Source organism: Ylistrum balloti, unplaced genomic scaffold (assembly GCF_031769215.1).
Source record: "Ylistrum balloti isolate Yb309-2 unplaced genomic scaffold, AGI_CSIRO_Ybal_v1 Utg369756, whole genome shotgun sequence".
In the NCBI taxonomy this organism is placed as follows: domain Eukaryota; kingdom Metazoa; phylum Mollusca; class Bivalvia; order Pectinida; family Pectinidae; genus Ylistrum; species Ylistrum balloti.
The window spans coordinates 1,433,761-1,460,564 of NW_026781957.1; the positions used below are offsets into that span (position 1 = coordinate 1,433,761).

A 26,804-nucleotide genomic window follows, 5' to 3' on the forward strand; every position below is an offset into this window, starting at 1 on the left:
AAAGTGTAGGGTAAACTTTACAACAAGATTGACAGCTCCATACCCAGATTTGTGATACAAAGTTTAGGGTAAACTTTACAACAAGATTGACAGCTCCATACCCAGATATGTTGTAAGGTGAGTTAAACACCTTACCAAGAAGAATTGACAAGAATTCACCGCCTGTCAGTATTCACCAAATCTTCTCTCTCTGTATTAACTATTATATCATACACCTAGCAATGAAAAGACAACGAGCATAACCTTTGATGGTTTTCATTTTTCAATAAATGGGATTGATTGAGACGTTGATAGCAGCGTAAGTTATATTTATGTCAATGTAATGTGTGTGATCTAATTTGATAACAAGGTATTAGTTCTACATGTGGTGTACATTTTGACAAAAGCTATCAGCATTACTTTTATAGCATTGTATGCTGATCAGTGGAAACTCTCAGGAGCATGCAGGGATCACCAATGTTTCAACCTTCACAAAAAATCATAAAAGTAAGGTGAAGATTCTGTACAGCTCGTGTTCCATGCATTTTGCAGTTTTGTCAATCTTTAGAAGTATTTTTCTTAGATTGAATGGGTTAAAAATATACATTTCAAAGGCAAGCTATCCCGGAAATCTACCTCGATAGATTTAGTTGTGTTCTAGGGTTTCCTGATCAGATAACTTCTCTTTGAGTTACAAGACCTTGTCCATGGTAGCACATGTAGTTTATGAATTCAAAAGTAGAAAGGTTTTCTTTTGATTAGTATAGACATTTATGAGGTCTGGGTGCTGTATTGACTCAGGAAAGGTCAGAAAAGGTCGAGGTGGATCCATCTCCCATTACACATCACACTGCATCAGCCAGAGACAAAGACATCAGGTATTGTGTCCATGTGTATATCAGAACTTGTCTGTGTTTTGGTAAAAACTACACAGTGACAGAAACTTGTAATTTTGTGTGATACCTGAATAGGTTGTGATTGTGAACAGTGATAGACCCATTTGATCTGCTCTTCAGTTTCAAAGGCGAGGGATGTTGAATTAATTTAGCTGTCGTTAAGCAAGCCCTTTAAGTTGTGTTTTTTATCACTCAAATTAAAACATCAGACATGTACCGACCTAATTTACGGACAATGAATCAGAGGTCTTACTTTATAAAGAGATAGTTGTGATTATGATACATTTATTCATTATCTACTTAAAGCTGAAACAAGGATCACTTGTTCCTTGACATAGAAATGTTTATGTTGGCGTTTTGTGTTAGTAACGTCATTGATAGTCTGTGTTATGAATACATTATGATGAATGCTGTGATATTGATCCCTACAAGAGCACCAGTACAACAATGACACCTGTTTTAGAAGTACAAAATTATTCTTTAGAGTCTCTAATACAAACTGATGTGAAAGAAGAAAAAGCAAAAATAGGTAAGAATAAGGCTGATGGGAGTTCAACGTAGGTCTCTGAATCAAGGAGAAATATGGGGTAGCACCTGTCTCTAACTGCTACTACAGCAAGCAGAGACATATAGACCTATATAGAAACAAGTGACCTTTATAGGCAGGTAACCTTTATACAGAGGGACAATTGTTATGGCAAGTATTACATCAGAAACAGAAACAAGTGACCTTTGTAGGCAGGTGGTCTTTATATAGAGGATCAATCTCTATTGATTGCATTGGGAACAAAAATGACCTTTGTTGACAGGTTTATAGTTTTTTTTTATCTATAGTTATACTACAGGTTAGACTTTCGTTATTTGATAAATAGTTTGTAGTTATAAGGGAGGAGGGGATGTTGGGGAGGGGGAGGGGTCTGTAACTCAGGCTGTGGTAGGGAGTAATTAGTTTAATCTTATTTGTCCTTGTCAAACAATTATCCCTCCCTTGGGTTTCAGATAACAGTAATCAACTTGCCATTGTCTGGCAAACCTTTACTGACGTCCTGGTATGAATAAATTTTATAGCTTTAGAGTTTTGAATCCTCTCAAGGTTTGGCTTGTTCCCTTTTTTTCGTTAGATCTATTCTGTACCAGTGGCCAGAGGAACAAAACCCTTTCAGCAGGTTAATGTAGACCCCAAATAGGATTAGTAGGGTTTGCACCTGAGCAGTGGTCAAGTCCTAGTGTTTGTGGTCAGGTGGTTCAGACCATTGGTCAGTTTTTTTCATGGGATTTATACCTCTACTTATCAGAAGCTTAAAACTGATCTCTCTCATGCACCTAACTAAATTACTATTGACCACTCTAATTGAATCTGTCCTTTATGGTCAAGTAAATCTATATCAATCAGTTTGATATCAACAATGGCAGCACCCAAAAGACCTTTGACCTCTGACCTGACATAGGTACCAGCTGCATAAGATCACAATATAAAGGAGATAGGCACAATCAACCTTCCATATCAGATAATTTCTATATGGTAAAAAAATACAGGAATTTGACATGGCCCTTTTAGATGTGTCAGATTGCCTGGTCAAAACTCTTATCTTGTCCGTCAGTTGTCAAACCTGATTATGTATTTCTGATTGAAATTGGTCCACCTTCACTGATAGGTTGTCAACCTGTTCTTTCATTTCAAGTAAGATTTGACAGTGAAGCAATAAATCGCCAATGTTCAATGGATACACTCTATATTGCCATGCTCCACTGAGTATAGCTCTCTAAAGTGTTAATTTGTTAAGTAATTCCTTGGAGACAGCAGAGCCCCTCACAGGGAGCTGTCAAAACCATCTCTTAAGACACCTGAAATGTAAGGGATGGTTGCCTTTTATGAGCAAGCAAAGGTCAGTTTGGGAAGAGACTTTCAGGCACAAAGGTTGTCTCAGCAGTGGGACAGGTTATCTTTGTTTCTACCTCTAAGTGTCAACCCATCCCAACTAGTTAGCTGGCTCTTAAATTGTGGTTTTTCTTTTATCTTTTTTAATCTGTGGTATTATAGTGTCTAGTATGTGACGAACTTTTGTTTTAATGGCAGTGAACAGTCATTCCCCCTTAATCAATGCCTATTATCTATAAACTTTAATGTGTAATAAATTGTTTTGAAGTCCCTGATCAGAATACAATTAACGACAGTCTAAAACAGATTTAGGAACAATTGTTTCATTGACAATCCATTTTATTGTAATGATTTACAATAGATAACTCCATTCAAATTCTGGACATTAATTTAATTGATAATTAAGTATGACAGCACTGTTAGATTTTTTCTATTAATTAAGTAAGCATTCTGATTAAAATGCCATTCCTGTATCAAAGTGTTGTCAATATCATTGTTTTATTAATTGTGACAAAATTACAATTATATAATCAATAACCTTCTGATCTTACGTCTGGAGCTTCGTTAGTGTGATATAAAATTACAATTCCTGTAATAATTACTGTGCAGTTACTTTATAACCCAATTTCTTCTTCACCCTCACATGAGTTTGTTATTTTTTTTTCATTTACAATAAGGTAATATGTTTACCAGGTAAATATTTGTTTTAGCTTGAATATCAAACAATTGTAGCAATATCACAATTGTGATGTCATAATCACATCACTGGTGATATTAGACCAGGACACAGTTGTGATGTCATAATCACATAACTGCTGATATTAGACCTGGACTTACAACTACCAATACAAGGCAGTGCTATTCCTGGCTACAGCTACAAGGCAGTGCTATTCCTGTCTACAGCTACAAGGCAGTGCTATTCCCGGTCTACAACTACAAGGAAGTGCTATTCCTGGCTACAGCTACAAGGCAGTGCTATTCCCGGCTACAGCTACAAGGCAGTGCTATTCCTGGCTACAGCTACAAGGCAGTGCTATTCTTCTCTACAGCTACAAGGAAGTGCTATTCCTGGCTACAGCTACAAGGCAGTGCTATTCTTCTCTACAGCTACAAGGAAGTGCTATTCCTGGCTACAGCTACAAGGAAGTGCTATTCCTGGCTACAGCTACAAGGCAGTGCTATTCCTGGCTACAACTACAAGGAAGTGCTATTCCAGTCTACAGCTACAAGGCAGTGCTATTCCCGGTCTACAGCTACAAGGCAGTGCTATTCCCGGTCTACAACTACAAGGCAGTGCTATTCCCGGTCTACAGCTACAAGGCAGTGCTATTCCTGGCTACAGCTACAAGGCAGTGCTATTCCTGGCTACAGCTACAAGGCAGTGCTATTCCTGGCTACAGCTACAAGGCAGTGCTATTCCTGGCTACAGCTACAAGGCAGTGCTATTCCCGGTCTACAGCTACAAGGCAGTGCTATTCCCGGTCTACAGCTACAAGGCAGTGCTATTCCCGGTCTACAGCTACAAGGCAGTGCTATTCCCGGTCTACAGCTACAAGGCAGTGCTATTCTTCTCTACAGCTACAAGGCAGTGCTATTCCCGGTCTACAGCTACAAGGCAGTGCTATTCCAGGCTACAGCTACAAGGCAGTGCTATTCTTCTCTACAGCTACAAGGAAGTGCTATTCCTGGCTACAGCTACAAGGCAGTGCTATTCCTGGCTACAACTACAAGGAAGTGCTATTCCAGTCTACAGCTACAAGGCAGTGCTATTCCAGTCTACAACTACAAGGCAGTGCTATTCCTGGCTACAACTACAAGGCAGTGCTATTCCTGGCTACAGCTACAAGGCAGTGCTATTCCTGGCTACAGCTACAAGGCAGTGCTATTCCAGTCTACACCTACAAGGAAGTGCTATTCCCGGTCTACACCTACAAGGCAGTGCTATTCCCGGTCTACACCTACAAGGAAGTGCTATTCCTGGCTACAGCTACAAGGCAGTGCTATTCCAGTCTACAGCTACAAGGCAGTGCTATTCCAGTCTACAGCTACAAGGCAGTGCTATTCCAGTCTACAACTACAAGGAAGTGCTATTCCTGGCTACAGCTACAAGGCAGTGCTATTCTTATCTACAACTACAAGGCAGTGCTATTCCTGTCTACAGCTACATTAAGGAAATGCCTTTTCTTTAAGAACAATGTATACAAATATTGGATTAAGAAACTTCTGTGAAATCAGTTTTCCAAAAATGAAATTGTAATAAATTATACCTTAATATATTTTTAAGAAATTTGAAATAAAAGAAATCCTAATCCTATCTGAGCTAAATATTTGAATTAATCTTGTGTGAAAAAGTCTTTGACAAATTCTCTAGGTTAACAGGTACAGTTTAGGAAACAAGGGGTGTGTATGGTAGTGCACTGAAACAAAGGCTGAAGTTGCTGATGCCTAATGCTACCAGAGATAGAGACCAGATGTGGGAATCCCCTAAAACATCACCTCCAGAATGCCTGCTACCTGTCCTTAATAGCAATTAATTTCTACATGTACATATTGTCTGGTCTTAATGTCGGTAACACTTATTTTTTTTGTTTAGCAACACAGACCATAGGTTTGTGTTTAATTTGTGTGGAGAGGTGCTGTGTTAGATACGTACGAAACACTTCCCTAGCATGGGAAGTGCTGCCGTTTCCTGGTGAAGGAAAACTCTAGTACTCGAGATTAAGATAAACCTGTCAGGGCTGTTAAATTCCTGATTGGATTACTTGGGAGGGGCTTACTGTAACAGTATAATCCTGTTATTGATACGTTATGTAACAGTAGATGTGTTATTGGCCCTAACACTATGAAGTCTGACCTGATTAGAGGAATATAGTATGTTAATCTGCTTGACTTTTTGTCCGAGATTTACACGGCCAGTGATCTAAGTCCTACCTGTACCTACACACTGACCAATAAACAGTCCTCTAATCTGACCTGTGTAAATACTGGGTATCTCAGACTCCAGATGTAACACAAAGATCAAGTTTTACTAGTGGTACTATACAATTCTAATATAGAAACAGTCTTATTAAGATTTAGCAAACAAAACCATGTAAATACTGGGTATCTCAGAACAACAGATGTAATAGGGATACTAGTATCCTAAACAGGGACGCAAGTATCCTAAACAGAGACACTAGTATCCTAAACAGAGACACAGGTATCCTAAACAGGGACATTAGTATCCTAAACAGGGACACTAGGATCCTAAACAGGGACACTAGGATCCTAAACAGGGACACTAGTATCCTAAACAGAGACACTAGTATCCTAAACAGAGACACAGGTATCCTAAACAGGGACATTAGTATCCTAAACAGGGACACTAGGATCCTAAACAGGGACACTAGTATCCTAAACAGGGACATTAGTATCCTAAACAGGGACACTAGGATCCTAAACAGAGACACTAGTATCCTAAACAGAGACACAGGTATCCTAAACAGGGACATTAGTATCCTAAACAGGGACACTAGTATCCTAAATAGGGACACTAGTATCCTAAACAGGGACATTAGTATCCTAAACAGGGACACTAGGATCCTAAACAGAGACATTAGTATCCTGAATTTTTACAACTTATGTGGTACCAGCAACCAACATTGATAACGTGTAGAAGGGTTTGGTATTCTTTGACAGGTTATTGTAAGTAGAGGTTTCCTTGGTTCAAAGAAACACATTTATCAGAAAACCTTTCAGTTATTTATTTATTTCTGCTGACTGCCTGCTTATAAAAGTGTTGATTCAGTCTACCCTATCATCTGTCCATCCATCTCCTTGACCACCCATCTGTAAAACATGGTTTTTAGCTTGTCCGTCTGACAGCACATCCATCTGTCCAGTCTGGTCCATACCAGGGATATCAGACTGGCTAAAACTGACCAGTTTAAGCTATCTTGACACCCACTACTTCTTGCTGTTTGAAGAGAAAGATGGCCATTAAGAAATCTAAAGATGATATATGATTTAATCCTTTTCAGTACAGAACCTTCCTGTCCAAAGAAGCCTTATCTTGTAGCTTATCATCAAATTTAGACACAGAAATAAAGCAACGATAAAGATAAATAAACGTATTCATAAAGCCGTTTGAAAATAGTAGTAAAATATTTGAGTTGATTTTATCTTGATATATAAGTTGTAATAGATATGATTTTCCTATTGCTAAGGTTCAGTGAGACAGGGCTAATTACTGCCCTTTGAAGGCTACAGATCCTAACAAAACATATAATTGTGACGGCCACGGGGATATTGCTCACAAATGTTTACACCCACTAAACTCCCTTAGAGAAATCTTGAAGAGGATAGTGAGAAAATGAGAGGCAGGCAGGTGGCTTAAGGAGGAGGGAAAGAATATACTGACATGTTTGAACATTAATTAAGGTATGATGGGTGGGGGAGGGGGGAGGGGAGGGGGGAGGGGGAAGGGGAACAATGAAGCAGGGCGTTATCAGAGGGGGAGGGGGAGTTTTCTGACGTACAAAGGAAGAGTACCATGGCAGCAAAATCTCGCTGGCACCAGCTCCATTCTGGGCAGTTTATATTATTAATCTATAGCTCATGTTTATTGTATTGATGATGTTACACCTTTTATCTACTGTTAACAAATCAACTCTATTTGATTCTGCACCAGTGAACAGTAAACTGCTCCCTGTAAACAAAACACATTTCTCATGTCTTGAAATCCGTAAATATGGCCGTCATTGGCATCCGAGTGTCTGTACCTGTTGACCCTATTTCACATTCTCCTATGTTGGGCAGTAGGATAATGAAAGCCAGGACCCTTCTACTTTAGACAGAAATCCATCTCCTCAGGTTTTCTTACATATCAGCATTCAATAGCTAGTTTTTGGTGGTAGATACAACATTTAAAATAACCGCAACTGACATCCATGTCAGTGAAATTGACATAATGTATTACGGATCATGATTAAAGAAGAAAAAAACTTCTCTAAAGAGAATATGCTGATTCAGGGCTCATCAATGTTAATAAGACTTATAATACTGATATGTACTTCAGGATATCACGGTGTGTCCCGACGTGGGGATTAAGATAGAGCAGGCTACGGAAAAACACATTCTACCTTGATCCAGGCTTATGGTCCAACCACAAATGGGAAATATCGGGATGAGAGATAATAAACAGAGAACAGGTCGATGTTGTTGTAGGTATTGTGGTCAGCCACAAATGGGTGTAGAGATTCCAGATGGAAGTTTGGTTCAGGTCCATTACTGATACCCCCTTTGATAGAGCCATCCCGTACTGGCTATGATTGGCTATGATATAGGAGAGACTGTTGATGTCACTGAAGGAACTGGGTGTGTTGTATATAGGGTGGTTAACTGATTCAGTTTGTGTTTCTGCAGAAATGCTTTATTTTATTTTTGCATACTTTGTCCTTTTTCTATGTTGCTTTTATAAAGATTGGTTTGTTTATGAGTGAAATTTTGTTATTCACTAAGTAATACATGTAGCATGATACATACTGACCACAACACTGTTATATAGTCTTCATGTAACCACAGCAACTTCTACTGCATATCTTGATGATGTCATCATTTGCTGTGTGCATTGTGATGTCCAAACCACAGTTACTGATATGGTAGGGAGAAAACGGATCCTCCCAAAGTCTGGTGAATTGATATTGTAGCTGTTTGATGATGTCATCATTTGTTGTGCATGACATCTCAAACAACAATTCCAGATTTCTGTTTTGGATCTCCTCACTGGCACGTTGTTTGCTGCAGTGGAACAATATACCACCAGTATTGTGGTGATCATGGGTGGCAAGGGGAGACAACTTTGTTCATGATATCTATTTGTGAATTGTTTCAAAGGTTTAGAGAAAGAAATCATAACATGTACAACAAAATAAAGAGCAAAACAGCTTGCAATTAGAGAAGTATGTTCTTTCTTTTTAAAATCTGGTTTGAAAATTTTGATGCTGAATATCTTGTCATACTTTGTACAGCATTACGCATTACAAACATGCTAGCTGACAGTGTAGGACATGATATGTTCAAAGTAAACAGTGTATATTTATCCCTAGAATAAATTACTTACCAATTTTGGCACAGCTTATCTTCCCTTCAATTACCCTTTGAAATGAAGAGAGAATTTGATTTGAAGTTTTGTTGTTGTAAAAATGCACAGATGTCAAGTGTCTGGGCATAAAACAATTTAATTATCTGTAATAATGTATACATTACATCACCCCTGCATGGGAGGGGGAGTCCTACCTTCTAGAGGGATGGAAGGGGGACTCTTACCTGTTAGGGGGATGGGAGGGGTACTCCTACCTGTTAGAGGGATGGGAAGGGGATTCCTACGTGTTAGGGGGATAGGGGGACTACTACCTGTTAGGGGGATGGGAGGGGGATTCCTCTCTGTTAGGGGGATGGGAGGGGGACTCCTACCTGTTAAGGGGATGGGAGGGGGACTCCTACCTTCTAGAGGGATGGGAAGGGGACTCCTTCCTTGTAGGGGACGGGAAGGGAACTGCTATATGGGAGGACCATGGGAAGGGGAATCCTACATGGGAGGGTTCCCTTCATACAGTCATGGGGAAGGAGAATCTTCACATTTGAGGGGAAACCTTTACCATCGTAAGTGATGAAAGACCCCTACAGTTAACAGGGATTTTATACTACTGGTGGGGAGGGGGAAATCCTAAGCAGTGAGAGAAGTGGGGGATCCTCACACTGTATGGCAGGGGGATCTCTTGACAGAGACTAGGGAGGGGAACCCTCAGACAAGGAGGCAGAGTTACACATGATAGTAAATTGTCGGTGTTGTTGTAATTTCGTGTAATTGATAATCAGCTGAACAAATTGCAACACTTGCCTGTTATCACGGGTAATCTATTAGAAACTAGAGAAGAATTTACAAGTAGCTGTCTGGGGAACAGGAATCCCCACCATGGAGGGCGACTGCCTACAGTATAACAGAGGAGTCAAGAACCTGTTGACAATCACACCAAGCTTCAGGTTTCTTCACGCTCTTTACTATTGGCCAAATTTGATTATCATTTGTTACTCATGGTTAATCAAAGAATACTGTTCCAGTGTTTTTCTGGAGAAATCTGTTATGTTACAAGGTTCCGTTACTGACGTAGTTTTGAATAGATTGGGAATGTTGTTGATGTCATAGAGAAGCTTGGTGAAAGTTCTACATAACTTACATGGTTTTCCTGTGGAATTTCGGATTGAAAGTTTATTTAGTGTTACGATTATACAGAAACAATTTGGTTTGGGTTCAAGTGTCTGTAGAGTCGGGTTTGTCGACCATTTGGAAGGTTTGAATGTATGGCGATAGAGTTTACTACAGGGTTCTGTGTACACTTAATATATACAACATGATTGACCTCCCAAGCAAAATGTCAAGGATACTTCAGTCGAGTCCAAACATATGTCCTCAACAGACTTTCACGCCATCAAAATTCTTACAGACATTCAGATTTTTTCACTGAATTTTGAAGTACAGTGAAAATGAAATATTTTTAATAGAATTTTTTGAAGAAAATAAAACTTTAAATCTTAATTTTCATCTTGATTTAGTAAACTTTACATATGGAAACCAATATTTTTACCAGACGAATATGTTCAGAAACCAGACAGATTTCTTATCAGTTACCGCACCTCCTCTGAGATATATTGTGGTATTTCAGAACAAGTCATATTCATATCTCACATTTTTTTGGTGTGTCCATAAAAAGGGCTGATATTCAGTACAAAAATTAAAAGCGAACAAAAAAGAACCTGTTGAAGTGTGGCCTCAAATCAAATTTATTTCCAGAATGAAAAGCAAAAGTTAATGAAATAAATTATGAATTGTTCAATGAATTTTTGATGAAGAAAAAAACAACAGAAGTAAGAGATATGGAAAATTAACAGAGAACTCTAATGAAAAATGTTTTCAGTTGATTTTTTTAAAAAAGGTATTTGTTTTATGATAGAGTGATTTTATAATAAGGAAAAAGACAAAGACCAATACATAAAAGTCATTGTGTATGACAAGGAAATTTGACAGGTTAAATAGTACAATGGATGGTACGTTGATTGTAGTATCAGCAATGATTTATGAGTCACTAGAACGGTCCTCCAACTTTTCCATTATGATCTCGACCACTTCACACCACCTAGATTTGTGTTCTACTTGGTGATAAGGGCTACAGTTATTCCCTTTCAAATCAACAAGACCCTTACTATAATTTATTTAACAAGGCATGAAAAACTGAAATGTGTACAGCTGTCTTTCACAAATTGTAACTTGATGGTCAGTGTTATTTACCTATGTCAGGCAATCAGCTAATTTGAGTGGATATTTAATGTTCGGGATCCATTTAAATTTGTATGTGTGTGTTCACCTTTCAGCTCCTATTGAAAGTTATCCAACTTTTCTTTTTCTCTGCTATTTTAATAGTCTGAGATTATATCTGTGGAGTAGTATATCAATAGATATTTTATCGCTAGAAATCGTTATGTTCAATATCCAAGAGCTCTCTCATGCTAACATTAAATCGTTCAAATCGGGAGACCTAATGCCAATGAAAACGGAAAGCTATTTAACGGAATTGATTCTCAGTCACAACCATTTGTGTTCAATAAAATTTAATACGTTCAGATCTTAATGAATCTTCAAGATATTAGAAATGGAAAATGTATGGAGTAAACCCAAATAAAAAACAAAAAAAGAAATAAATAAAAAGTAAAATTGGAATTAAGTGTATATTTGATATGTCTGGTGCATGTAGCTGGTAATACAGTGAGCGATTATACCGGCTGTGTTTAAGGCTCTTCACAGAGAAATGCTGACTTAGAAAATCTTTATAGATTTAGATCATGATATTAGTGTTTTATTTTTATTGAACAGATTTTGAAATGAAATATACACATAAACCTTTAAGTTAAAATCTGAAATACTTTGACGAATGTATTTGAACTCGGAGGAAAAGGATTCTGAGGTGAAGTTACCAAGTATATTGTTAATGTGCTTATTTGGGTCAATGGCAGCTGATCAACATGTTTTCTGCTATGGAAATATTTCAGTGAAAGAAAATATATTTAATGATGAACTGATTGACCTGGGCTCTATATTAGATAGAGTAACAATATATATGTAACTCTGCCTGCCGTAGGAGTTCAGAAGTAGATGCCTGGATAACGGTATGTTAATAGTCTATTTTCACAATTTGTCTTTGGGATAAACATCTATGGCATTCTTTGGAGTGGAAGATTGCTGAAGAGGTAGGATAGGTGAAGCCAATGGACTTGGCACACCATGAGGATGAAGGTGCACATCCGTGGAAACAAACAGCATAACAAATCTTTATTTAACTGGTAAAGATGAAGAAAACACATTGTAACGGTTCTGTTGTTACGGATGAAAAAAGAAAGGTGTGTTTTTAGGAGACTGAAACAAGTGAACATGTAATATGTACGTATACTGATAGCAGCTAAAAAAGTGTTTGAGTGAGAGGTTTTTGTTGGAGCAAGTCATTTGGGCAATATGTGCTGCATGTCATCCTGTTAGAACTGTCAATCACAGGGCTAAAACAGGTGCATTGGTCAGTGTTTAGCTACCCATCATTGCATTCACAGTTGGTCATTCTTCTAAAACCATTAACACCCAAGTGACCACAAAACTCTAGTCAGCACCTCAGACTCTTCATCCCGTTAAACCAGCAACCAAAATTATGCTGCATCAGTATCACAGCCGAAAATTCAATCACACAGTATGTCTATAAACCTGAAAATATAACCACACTGTATGTCTATAAACCTGAAAATTAAACCACACAGCCTCTCTATCACACCTGAAAATTAAATCACATATCGCTTCTATCACACCTGAAAATCAAATCACGTATCGCTTTTATCACACCTGAAAATCAAATCACGTATCGCTTTTATCCCACCTGAAAATCAAATCACATATCGCTTTTATCACACCTGAAAATCAAATCACATATCGCTTTTATCCCACCTGAAAATCAAATCACGTATCGCTTTTATCCCACCTGAAAATCAAATCACATATCGCTTTTATCACACCTGAAAATCAAATCACATATCGCTTCTATCACACCTGAAAATCAAATCACATATCGCTTCTATCACACCTGAAAATCAAATCACATATCGCTTCTATCCCACCTGAAAATCAAATCACATATCGCTTTTATCACACCTGAAAATCAAATCACATATCGCTTTTATCCCACCTGAAAATCAAATCACATATTGCTTTTATCCCACCTGAAAATCATGACTAATGAATAAGAGATAGAAACTTGATAAATAAAAGATCATAAATTACAAAAATAATTTGAAATTATCACATCTCAGATTGGAACATTAAAATTAAATTAGAAAATAATCGTATGGAGCATCTGAAATCACCTTGAAATAAGAAATGAATTTAAAACAAAATCTGTTACTTTTTCCACCGTGAAAACCTATATTTTCCACAGTGTATGATGTGAAGAAATGAAGGAAGTCTACACATCATACTGTTCTGTCTTCTCTTGTTTTTGGTGGAATTATTGCTTGATTTAAACCCTAGTTTGACCTATATCTCATCATTTACAAATTGATATGAGAATCTTTATGAATGGAAGTTGGACGTGGCTGGAGCTGAGTTAATGTAGGACTGTTAGAGATAGAGGGCAGATAGCAGCACAGCTGCCTTATACATAAGCATACTTGGAATTGTACAAACAGTACCTGCGTCAGAGTGCAGATGGGCATACACTTAGACAAAGTCGGGCAACTTTGTTTTTCTATCAGGCTCTCAATTCTTTCATAAGCTATTTCTTTTTTCTGATCCAAAATTCAGTTGTACTGAACAAAAGCAAAACTTGAAAATTCATTTGATGTCTGAAAATAGGTCAGATCTGCTATTTAAACAAGATTGATCTTTTACATAGGCCTGTATCTGCTTCCAATGATATGCTTTATATGTGTACAAAGTTATTTCTACACAAGTGATTAACTTATTATTAAATTCAAATATTACAAGTAATTAGTTAAAAGCTTGTTAAGTTATTGACAGGTTGCAGAAAGTTATAACCTCTGTGATATATTGAAGATAGGAGACGAGTTTCTACCTTACCTGGAAACTTAAAAGTGCAAAAAAATAAATTAGATTTCAAGGGGAGATAATCCTTGATGTAAGGGAAGATAATCAGTTTTGAGTGACATCATTATTTCTTAGCAGCTGGCCTCCTGGTCTGCTATTTCTGTGATGTAACCTTATCAGGTGTTGCGCCCAACCTGTATCAGCACATTAAACAGGTTTTTGTGCCCCTTGCTGTACACCTCAGTACCCCCCTCTGTTCCGGCTACACTGAGTAGAAATTTTATGTTTTTACATGCAAAGCACTGCACCAGCATCAGAGTGGTATGGAGTGTATAGAACACTGGCAATGACAACAGAACCTCGGGATTAGAGGTTATGCTCAGGATTAGAGGTTATGTTACTCTGTTTTATAAAACCCAGATGAGCTGTATGGTATCAATACATAGGCGTAGGGATATAACACCTGTAACATGTTATGGTGCCATTGTATTTTTGGGTCTCATACTAGATACTTTATTCTGATGGCTGCACATACATGTATTCACAGATGTGAGCAATGATGAAATAGTAGGAAATACTCCCTGTCATATTGTACCTGTTATCACCATAGTTACCAGTGTCTGTCATATTGTACCTGTTATCACCATAGTTACCAGTGTCTGTCATAGTGTACCTGTTATCACCATAGTTACCAATATCTTGTCATATTTTACCTGTTATCACCATATTTACCAGGGTCTGTCATATTGCACCTGTTATCACCATAGTTACCAATATCTGTCATATTTTACCTGTTATCACCATAGTTACCAGTGTCTGTCATATTGTACCTGTTATCACCATAGTTACCAGTGTCTTAAGATTGAAGTATTTGATCATGGAAAATGCCAATAAGCACAGGTATTGTTTAACTGACACATTTTATAAAAACTATGTGATGTACATTGTAGAGTATTTTCATTCATTCAATTAAACTAGAAAAAAAACCATAAATGAATAAAAAAAGAAAGAAAAAAAAAAGAAAAAACATGGTATTCATTGTTTATAGAGAAAAGTCTTTGTAGAGTGATGTATCTTCAGTAATTGAGTGAAATCAAACTTCTGTCAAAGTCGATAATAGCTTGTTCCCAAGAATTTTATTTTGATAATTCTGTAGTATTGTGAAATTATAGTGGTGTAATTAGATATTACCAGCTCGATAAATCATTCAGCTAGGATCACACGTGCTGTAAACTAATTATCCAGTGTAGTTAAGGAAAGGGCTTCCATCTGTCGCTGACCTGGTCTGTCACAGGTCTGGGTGTGGTCACGCATTTAACTTCACAAAGTCTTTTCTAATTTGACACTTTTGACTGTGATAATTATCATTTATACCAAATTTCTCCAATAATTTTCTTCCCTAAAGCAAAACTACACAGTAACATGTTTAGCCAATGACTAGGTTTACTGAATTCAGGAGAATATTTAGTCACAGAACTGGGAACGGGATTATGGTGTCATCTCCGACCATTACACGCAATTGAATAAATCAACTTGAGATGAACCTTGTAAAATAGTGATTTGTGATTAGACGATTTAATATGATACACAGCCACTACGACTCAGAAGTCAGTCATGATGGCAATGACGAGTCTGTGAAGGACCTTACAACACCGTGCTAAACATTTCCAATTAGAGGCATGTTGCATCTAGAATTCAAATTATTTCAATAAACTTCAATTGAAAATTGGATGACATTTCAGAAGAGTGAAAGAGCGAAATTCCTGTGACACGACCAGGAATGTGTCTGGCTGTTATGATGATGTCACTACACAGGAGATCTCGGGTTAACCCTGTACAATGTCCAACTAATATACAGGATTTTTACAGTTTAACAGTAACATTACACTTTTTGTTTTAGCAAACTCAGCTGGATTAAACTATTGATTAACTTCCTTAATTTCTGTGCTTGTTTAATATACAGCATTGCTCAAACAAAAGAATGATATAGCATAGTGTGGACAGAAACCCATGTCTGTTAATAGTGTTATTTTTGAAGGATCTCAATTCTATTTATTATACAACTTTCAACTTAAGAAATAGAATTCATTTTCATGATTATTGATTTGGAAAGAAAACCTAAAGCTGACGTTCCCTGACCCCCATCCATCCCCTGTCATATTAACTTTATTTTTCACGAGAACAATTGAACAATTATGACTTTTTATTTAAGATATCATGATCAATTAAGAGGTTAATCTTGAACTGACCCAGGTCAAGCTGTATGTATGACTAGCCTAGTAGTCATTGTGGCCTTATCCCACTGGGGGAGGAGAAAAACACACAGCGGTTTTGATATGGAGACATAGATGAGAAATAAATCGGCAGTTACGATGTAGGAAATCAGTTGTTGGTCCAGCGTCGGTCAGTGGTTGGTCTCTCTTTCTTAGAGGTCATTGGTCTCCGGTCAGTGGTTAGCCGCTTTTTCTTAGAGGTCATTGGTCTCCAAATTCCTTCTCTTTGGAATCTCTCCAGGCACTTTGTATACATCTCAGGGATCTTATGGCCACAAAGCAATGATAAGTGGTAATTGTCCTCAGGTATCTGATGGTGTCCAAGCCCTGAGGTATCTGATGGTGTCCAAGCCCTGAGATATCTGATGGTGTCCAAGCCCTGAAGCTTTGTTTCAGGACATTCTAAGCTACTTCAGTTTGAAAACAACTGTCCTGGCAGGACTCCCTCCTACCCACCACTGGATTGGCGATGTGGATGAGTTTTCCTCCTTTACACATTCTTGTGTAGTACTTAAGTAATACAGTTGTTTGTGTCTGTCTTCTCAAGGGTGATGTCAGACGTCCCCACAGGGGCCAAAGCTCCAGATAACTGGTCAGGGGTAGATTACTGGCAGCTCCAGGGACAATAACCCTGGGTATATTGACCTGTTGTGTTGGTGTGTCATATATTGACAGGTATGGGTGTGTTGTACTTGTGGAGAGATAGCAAGTTGTCCTAGGAAGAGGTTCTCTGCTGGAGTCCTGCTGGATGGATGGGGGAGAGCCATGATAAATAGCAAACAAATGCTGTAAAAATTATCAATAGAATTTGTGTAAAAAAAATTTCAATTCTTTATATTTTTCTTTTTTTTATCTCAAAAAGAAATAAATTTGTTTGAGGTGGAATACTAGGAATCTGCTGGAGTTATCTCCACTGTTACTTTATCAGTGACCTTTGATTCTATGTGTAAAACGAGACTTTTATCAATGCGAGCATATTCTTGATCAGGAAGCTGACCTTTGAGGTTTTATAGGTGATAACCTTGTGTAGAAACACAAAGTGACCTTGACCTTTATGTTTAATACTAATTAGTTTGTTATGCTTTACTCACGTCAGTCCCCATCTGAATAGATTTTCGTGTTCATGTTATCATTTTGTGTCAAGGTCATTCAGTAAAAAAGTACGAAACATGCTACAATGTTGGCAATGCTTTAAACTCCATACCCGATATGTTTGTGAATTAAATTGTGTCTTTATTACAACCATAGCTACTAAACTTTGGTACAACTCTGATACAATAAGTTGTATTACTATAACTCCATTGTTCAGACAGGTGAGGATTTGTTCTGTAACTGACCTCTATAGACAGGTTAGGATTTGTTCTGTAACTGACCTTTATAGACAGATGAGGATTTGTTCTGTAACTGACCTTTATAGACAAGTGATGATTTGTTCTGTGACTGACCTTTATAGACAGGTGAGGATTTGTTCTGTAACTGACCTTTATAGGCAGGTGAGGATTTGTTCTGTAACTGACCTTTATAGACAGGTGAGGATTTGTGTGTAACTGACCTCTATAGACAGGTTAGGATTTGTTCTGTAACTGACCTTTATAGACAGATGAGGATTTGTTCTGTAACTGACCTTTATAGACAAGTGATGATTTGTTCTGTGACTGACCTTTATAGACAGGTGAGGATTTGTTCTGTAACTGACCTTTATAGGCAGGTGAGGATTTGTTCTGTAACTGACCTTTATAGACAGGTGAGGATTTGTGTGTAACTGACCTTTATAGACAGGTTAGGATTTGTTCTGTAACTGACCTTTATAGACAGGTGAGGATTTGTTCTGTAACTGACCTTTATAGACAGGTGAGGATCTCTAACTGACCTTTATAGACAATATGTAACTGACCTGCTTTAACAGGATAATTAAGGGTTATATTCCTCTCTCTTGGACAGGATTTTTCCCTCCAAAAATGGCTCCTTAAATGTATAGGAGGAAGGAAGGGGAACAAAGTCACTACCTTACTGTACGTACAGGTGGCAGTACTGGTGATGAGTCGCTTGTAGCCCTGCAGTTTTGTAATGCATCACAGTATAGCTACTGTGGATTGGCAAATCCTCACTTTTTATAGGTAGATTAATTTAAAGGTTTCAGGATTTGTTAAAAAAAAGTTTAGGCCATCTGTTCCACTTACGTGTATTTCAGTGCAGAAGATCACTAATATTAGATAGAAATCTTCTGAAGAATAACACATGCTGAAAAAAAAAATTGTTTAATTTCTTAATTCATTGGAGGAAATGGTGATTTTTTTTACAGTGAAAAATTTAGAAACTTGAAGTTGTTTTTATGTTGATATCTTGTAAAATTTCAAGTGTTTTTTAATGTATGATTAATCCATTCCAAAATTCAGTGAACTAACATTTAAGATCAAATCTGTATCCATCACATGAGGGTGGAGGAACACATTCATTATTCTTAACGTACAACATCCTCTGTACCAAGGAAACTAAAACAAAAATTTTTTAATCAGATTAAAAGACATCAGCACAATATGTCTTACATTTGAGTTTACAGACATTATCAATGTCATCGCTGTATGATGAGAGGTAGTATTAGCTCTATAGGTAATGATAGGTTGCTTGTACTTGTCATGTATTTCTACTGTAACTGTCATTGGTATGATGTTGGAATGGCCCTCACTGTTGACACGCCAATACTCTGTCTAGTGGGATAAATCCTAGATAATTCACAGATAGGTTTGTCAGTTTGTATTTAATAATCAGTCTTTTCAATATGTCCAATAGGGTTTTATCTTAAATCTGTAGTTAAAATAACATCTATGTACAACAAAGAAAAAACAAGTAATAAAAATGTACTCTAATTCTGATTTCATTCATAGAATTTTGGGCTTGATAACTTTAGGTTATAAATAAGTTCATGTTGTGAACAGGATTTTCTTCATACATTGTATTGTCCTCCTTTGATCAGGACAGCGTAGTTGAAAGGTCAGTTTAACTTTAATGGCCGAGCAGTACTATTCAACAGTGACACAATACACTGAGTGACCCTAATATCCGTGTTTTGGGTTATAATGTAAATAGCTCCTATCTTGCAAATTCTCACATCAGCAAATATTATTCTACATTCAAATCTCTTAACTTTGCTGAATTTTGTATTAAATTTTTGTCATTTCTTTTGTGAATGAAGGGCAGAGATGGGATCTAAATGGGAGATAATCTTTACATTCACAGAGATATCATCTATTGAGGATGTCTTTCATGGCCTCACTTACTGTAGCACACCGGTGTTTTTCAAATGGTAATATTGTGTCACAACTAAGTCACAGGATTTGTAAATCTTAGATGACTCTTCAGTCTGTTTTTCAATTCCAGAGCTGTGTATTGAGTTTTTAGGGTTGAAATGTACCAGTTGACTTCTGACAGTGACAATAGGAAGTGTGATGGGGCAACTCTTTTGCCAAATTTAATTCTAAATTTCTATAGCTGAAAAATTTGTGATGCATATATTAGTCACCCTGTCAAATGTTGAAAAATTGCTTTGCTTGTCTGTGCTGTTGGTTACAGCTCTTGTTTATCAAATGTTGACAATAACCATTCTTACCCATCAAATTATATCATTGGTACATTCATCAAAGGTGTCTGTAATCGGTTTATTGTCACCTACGTGGCCTGTGATTGGTTCACAATCACCAAGGTTATTTGTGATTGGTTCATTGTCAACAATGTGGTTGGTCTGTGATAGGTTCATAGTCACCTCCATGGTCTGTGATTGGTTCACAGTCACCACCATGGTCTGTGATTGGTTCACGGTCACCACCATGGTCTGTGATTGGTTCACAGTCACCACCATGGTCTGTGATTGGTTCACAGTCACCACCATGGTCTGTGATTGGTTCACAGTCACCACCATGGTCTGTGATTGGTTCACAGTCACTGAGGTGGAGTAATATTCATCCATGTCCACATTTGTTGACTTTCACCGCAGTTTGTCGACATAAAATTTTCTAATGTAGTTTGTATATAAGACATTGTAGAGAAATTTCTCTAGCTTTAAGTCACAAAAAGCAGTTAGGTTTTTTAATTGAATATCGATAATTTCAGTCTCATAGTTCAACATAGGGAAATTACCTTCCTTTGGTTTAACAACCTCAGCTCTAAGAAGCTTGCTTCTGAACACACAGGCAGGAGGCATGTTATTGTTTGGGAAGCTGTAAAAGGCCAGTGCAATAAGATCATTCCAAGGTCATCAAAGGTCATCTCATAAACATGCTTGTCTTCTCAACCACACACCTGGTTTTAATAAAGCCTTTATAGGTTTCTTGAATGAATTACTGACCGATCCATGGTAAAAATGTACACAAACCTCGGCTAATTGTAACAACTGGCCAAATATCTGGATCTTATTGTGGTATAAATATAGTATCATTTCATTCACTGTAAAGATATATTTACACATACTACAATATAGTCACATACTATAATAGTCACATACTACAATATAGTTACATACTATAATATAGTCACATACTACAATAGTCACATACTACAATATAGTCACATACTACAATATAGTCACATACTATAATATAGTCACATACTACAATAGTCACATACTACAATAGTCACATACTATAATAGTCACATACTACAATATAGTCACATACTACAATATAGTCACACTTCAATAAAGTCAAATACTACAATAGTCACATACTACAATATAGTCACATACTACAATATAGTCACATACTACAATTGTCACATACTACAATATAGTCACATACTATAATAGTCAAATACTACAATAGTCACATACTTCAATATAGTCACATACTACAATATAGTCACATACTATAATAGTCACATACTACAATATAGTCACATACTACAATAGTCACATACTATAATAGTCACATACTACAATAGTCACATACTTCAATATAGTCAAATACTACAATAGTCACATACTACAATATAGTCAAATACTACAATAGTCACATACTTCAATAAAGTCAAATACTACAATAGTCACATACTACAATATAGTCACATACTTCAATAAAGTCAAATACTACAATAGTCACATACTACAATATAGTCACATACTACAATAGTCACAAACTTCAATAAAGTCAAATACTACAATAGTCACATACTACAATATAGTCACATACTACAATATAGTCACATACTTCAATAAAGTCAAATACTACAATAGTCACATACTACAATAGTCACATACTATAATAGTCAAATACTACAATAGTCACATACTTCAATAGTCACATACTACAATAGTCACATACTACAATATAGTCACATACTACAAAAGTCACATACTACAATATAGTCACATACTACAATAGTCACATACTACAATATAGTCCCACTGTTCCATCCCTCCACTCCAGCCAACCAGGATCATTATCCAATCATCCCCATGCTATTCCATTCCTCCACCCAGAATTGTTACACATACCTACTGTATCGTCTAGAGTTTACTATGGCGATCCCCATAAAACATTACATAATATGAACATGTTTGATATCTCCAGGAATATTTCATATACATTTCGCTTGATATAAAGTCATATTTTATCTCCTCGGAATCATGATATGGAATACCTTCTTAAGTGTTAATACATAATTTGCATGATTTTGAATTTCAACTTTATCATGTTTTCAATCATTGGAAATATATATATCGTTTTGCTGCTTTTGCCAATCAGTATAGAATCATGTAGGTTTTCAGATAACCATGAGCCAGCCATGTTAGCCCATTCATGTTAACTGTGTGATGCTATCGTATACTGCACAAATAACGGGATTTCTCTGTTTATTTTCAGACAGGATATCTGTAGATCCCCTCAAAAATGTGATACCTTAGGTAAGTATAGTAAGATATTTATTATCATTTCTTGATACCGATTTTCTCAAAATAGATCTAACAGATCAGCATAGCACGTGCTTGTACAGAGAAAATACCACCATCAAAATTTTATAACAAACCTCTGATAAAGATATAAGTTTTGTTTCATTAATTCTTCATCGATCTGCAATCTATTTTTTGCATGATAAAATCTGTTTAGTGTTATCATTGAACAAATACCTGGGCAAATCATATGTACATAATATCTCTGTGTGACCAATATACAGATATAGGGGTAACCCTGTGTGACCAGTATACAGATATAGGGGTAACCCTGTGTGACCAGTATACAGATATAGGGGTAACCCTGTGTGACCAGTATACAGATATAGGGGTAACCCTGTGTGACCAGTATACAGATATAGGGGTAACCCTGTGTGACCAGTATACAGATATAGGGGTAACCCTGTGTGACCAGTATACAGATATAGGGGTAACCCTGAGTGACCAGTATACAGATATAGAATAACCCTGTGTGACCAGTATACAGATATAGGGGTAACCCTGTGTGACCAGTATACAGATATAGGGGTAACCCTGTGTGACCAGTATACAGATATAGGGGTAACCCTGTGTGACCAGTATACAGATATAGGAATAAACCTGTGTGTCCAGTATACAGATATAGGGGTAACCCTGTGTGACCAGTATACAGATATAGAATAACCCTGTGTGACCAGTATACAGATATAGGGTAACCCTGTGTGACCAGTATACAGATATAGGGGTAACCCTGTGTGACCAGTATACAGATATAGGGGTAACCCTGTGTGACCAGTATACAGATATAGGGACAACCCTGTGTGTCCAGTATACAGATATAGGGGTAACCCAGTGTGACCAGTATACAGATATAGGGGTAACCCAGTGTGACCAGTATACAGATATAGGGGTAACCCTGTGTGACCAGTATACAGATATAGGGGTAACCCTGTGTGACCAGTATACAGATATAGGGGTAACAGATATAGGGGTAACCCTGTGTGACCAGTATACAGATATAGGGGTAACCCTGTGTGACCAGTATACAGATATAGGAATAAACCTGTGTGTCCAGTATACAGATATAGGAGTAACCCTGTGTGACCAGTATACAGATATAGGAATTAACCTGTGTGTCCAGTATACAGATATAGGGGTAACCCTGTGTGACCAGTATACAGATATAGAATAACCCTGTGTGACCAGTATATAGATATAGGGTAACCCTGTGTGACCAGTATACAGATATAGGGGTAACCCTGTGTGACCAGTATACAGATATAGGGGTAACCCTGTGTGACCAGTATACAGATATAGGGACAACCCTGTGTGTCCAGTATACAGATATAGGGGTAACCCAGTGTGACCAGTATACAGATATAGGGGTAACCCAGTGTGACCAGTATACAGATATAGGGGTAACCTTGTGTGACCAGTATACAGATATAGGGGTAACCAGTGTGACCAGTATACAGATATAGGGGTAACCTTGTGTGACCAATATACAGATATAGGGTAACCCTGTGTGACCAGTATACAGATATAGAGTAACCCTGTGTGACCAGTATACAGATATAGAGTAACCCTGTGTGACCGGTGATTTAAGTATAACTGGATTCCCCAAAGTCCACATGTATAGTGAGATATTGAAGGTGGTGAGATTCCCCAAAGTCCAGTAGTGTGATATTGAAGGTGGTGAGATTCCCCACAGTCCAGTAGTGAGATATTGAAGGTGGTGAGATTCCCCAAAGTCCAGTAGTGTGATATTGAAGGTGGTGAGATTCCCCACAGTCCAGTAGTGAGATATTGAAGGTGGTGAGATTCCCCACAGTCCACAAGTGAGATATTGAAGGTGGTGAGATTCCCAAAAGTCCAGTAGTGAGATATTGAAGGTGGTGAGATTGCCCAAAGTCCACATCTATAGTGAGATATTGAAGGTGGTGAGATTCCCCACAGTCCACAAGTGAGATATTGAAGGTGGTGAGATTCCCAAAAGTCCAGTAGTGAGATATTGAAGGTGGTGAGACAGACATTTATACAGACCTTGCTCACCTCTGTTGAACCACCAATGATAACAGATGGTCGTTTTCTGATGGAAAAAATGGGGCCTTCCAACACAGATTTAAATACATACTATACACATATCAGCTGAGAGTATTTTCAGGAAGCACACACTGGGTGGTATACCCTTGTATAGGGTAAAGAGACACTAGATTGCTGTATTTCAGTAACAAGTGGTTTTGTGAGGGTTTTAGGTCTTTTCACCAGATGTAACCTGTTTCTGACAGTGAGAAAAATCTGCCCTACTCTATTGTTGTGTGTTGTGTTTGATGTCAGTCATGTACGTTTGGATAAGCTTTGAAGGATATGCCTACCTGATAGGTATGTTGACGTAATGTCTTCTACTGACGTAACATCCCTAATACCTCGGTATGTGTCTTGAAAAAAAAACCCTCATAAAACAATTCAAATTACGTACTTAATCTTGCTGTTTCTATAGACAAATGTCTTTTTGGGGCTGGGGAACTGATTTAGACTTGGTACAGACAAAACAGCTTGTAGCATTATCTAATCAAAAACTTGACACTCGCACTTGAACTTTGACCTTGAGCGGACCCTATCTCCCATCAGCCCTACTTCACAGTCCAGAGCTGTACATAGAAACACCCAGCATTACAGTCAAACTGTTACATTAAAAAAATGGTTATCATTGAACGATTATGTCAGCAATAGAGCCCACTTCAAGGTGATAAATTGCAGTATGATTTTATCATCAAAAGCAGTGTGTGGTATCTAAAATCACTTATTCTTCTTAGAAATAGGGCAATCATATTTTATTGACACAAGATATCTCAACAAGATGACACCAATTTAAACGTTTTCCTGCCCGACGTAGCTTCGTTTGATGCCTGTTGGTAGTGGAGGAGAGAAAGGTGTGTTGCCTGGGTTTTTTCCTCTCTGCTCTGTGTACATTTTCATGTTAATAGATAATGGAAAAGAAGCATTTTTTTTCTCAGCACCAGTGTTGTCCTTTGATGGCTGGGTGTTCGGCAGACCACGTTTGATATTTCACAATGACAGCAATTGTCAAAAGAACATCACTGTAACCAGCTGGACAAAGGATGGTTCTACAGGTGATCTGTAACTGTCATCAAAATGTCCACTGTTTCTATAACAATGCCCAAAAATACAAATGACCTTTGAACTTTATCAAATGTAAAGATGGATATAAAATACAGAAGGTCAGGTCACACAGGCATTTTGGTCAATGAGGGTGTCTTGTTTTCATTGCTTTTTCATTACTGCAATTCTTAATATCAAAGCTTCAACTGTTTTTAACCATATCCATGAATCAGTTAATAGAAAGGACTTTGATTTACTAGTGGCAAAGATGACAGCTGTATTCTCTGAAATGTATTTCATTGTAAAAAGTCTAGCCACACGAGTTATTGAAAGCTGGTCACAGTATGGTCATCAGAATCTGGTCACAGTATGGTTGTCAGAATTTAGTCAGAGTATGGTCATCAGAATCTGGTCACAGTATGGTCGTCAGAATTTAGTCACAGTATGGTCATCAGAATCTGGTCACAGTATGGTCATCAAAATCTGGTCACAGTATGGTCGTCAGAATCTGGTCACAGTATGGTCATCAAAATCTGGTCACAGTATGGTCGTCAGAATCTGGTCACAGTATGGTCATCAGAATCTGGTCACAGTATGGTCGTCAGAATTTAGTCACAGTATGGTCATCAGAATCTGGTCACAGTATGGTCATCAAAATCTGGTCACAGTATGGTCATCTGGTCACAGTATGGTCATCAAAATCTGGTCACAGTATGGTCGTCAGAATCTGGTCACAGTATGGTCATCAGAATCTGGTCACAGTATGGTCATCAGAATCTGGTCACAGTATGGTCGTCAGAATTTAGTTAAAGTATGGTCATCAGAATCTGGTCACAGTATGGCCATCAGAATCTGGTCACAGTATGGTCGTCAGAATCTTGTCACAGTATGGTCATCAGAATCTGATCACAGTATGGTCATCAGAATCTGGTCACAGTATGGTCATCAGAATCTTGTCACAGTATGGTCATCAGAATCTGATCACAGTATGGTCATCAGAATCTGGTCACATTATAGTCATCAGAATCTGGTCAGACAGGTGTGAAGGCCCAGATAGAAATGTAGTTTTAGGTACTGAAGGGCCTGAGAGGACAGAAGGTAAGCAATATGTTAGGTACTTAGGGGCTGAAGAGTCTGATGAGTAGTTTTAAGGGGCCTGATGCGACTGAACATCAAGCAGAACTGTTTTAGTGCATGTCTATAGAACTGGATCAGATGTTAGGTTAGACTTCATGCTGCACTGAACATCTGTATGCTGGAAGGAGATTTCTGACTTAAGATGATGTACTTAATACTTTGATGGATGCAGTGTTTATGGCAGAATTCTTTACCAGGATGTTAAACATCTGTATTACAAGATGGTACAGCTTCCTCCATGTTAGTCCAGACTGATACAGTTGTAGGGGTAGAGGTATAGGGTACAGATATACATACAGTAGGGGTAGAGGTATTGGGTACAGATATACATACAGTAGTAGGGGTAGAGGTATAGGGTACAGTAGAGGTATAGGGTACAGATATACATACAGTAGTAGGGGTAGAGGTATTGGGTACAGATATACATACAGTAGTAGGGGTAGAGGTATAGGGTACAGATATACATACAGTAGTAGGGGTAGAG

General features: G+C 37.6%; 1 protein-coding gene across 1 annotated transcript in view; it reads left to right on the forward strand.

Annotated features, from left to right (window-relative positions):
• Positions 1-26,804, forward strand: part of LOC132543467 (A disintegrin and metalloproteinase with thrombospondin motifs 9-like) — a 153,980-nt gene that overhangs the window by 79,688 nt on the left and 47,488 nt on the right. Inside the window, exon 7 of the mRNA XM_060206969.1 lies at positions 21,996-22,036. Coding sequence (XP_060062952.1) covers positions 21,996-22,036 — 41 coding nt within the window. The remainder of the gene's footprint in view (positions 1-21,995; positions 22,037-26,804) is intronic.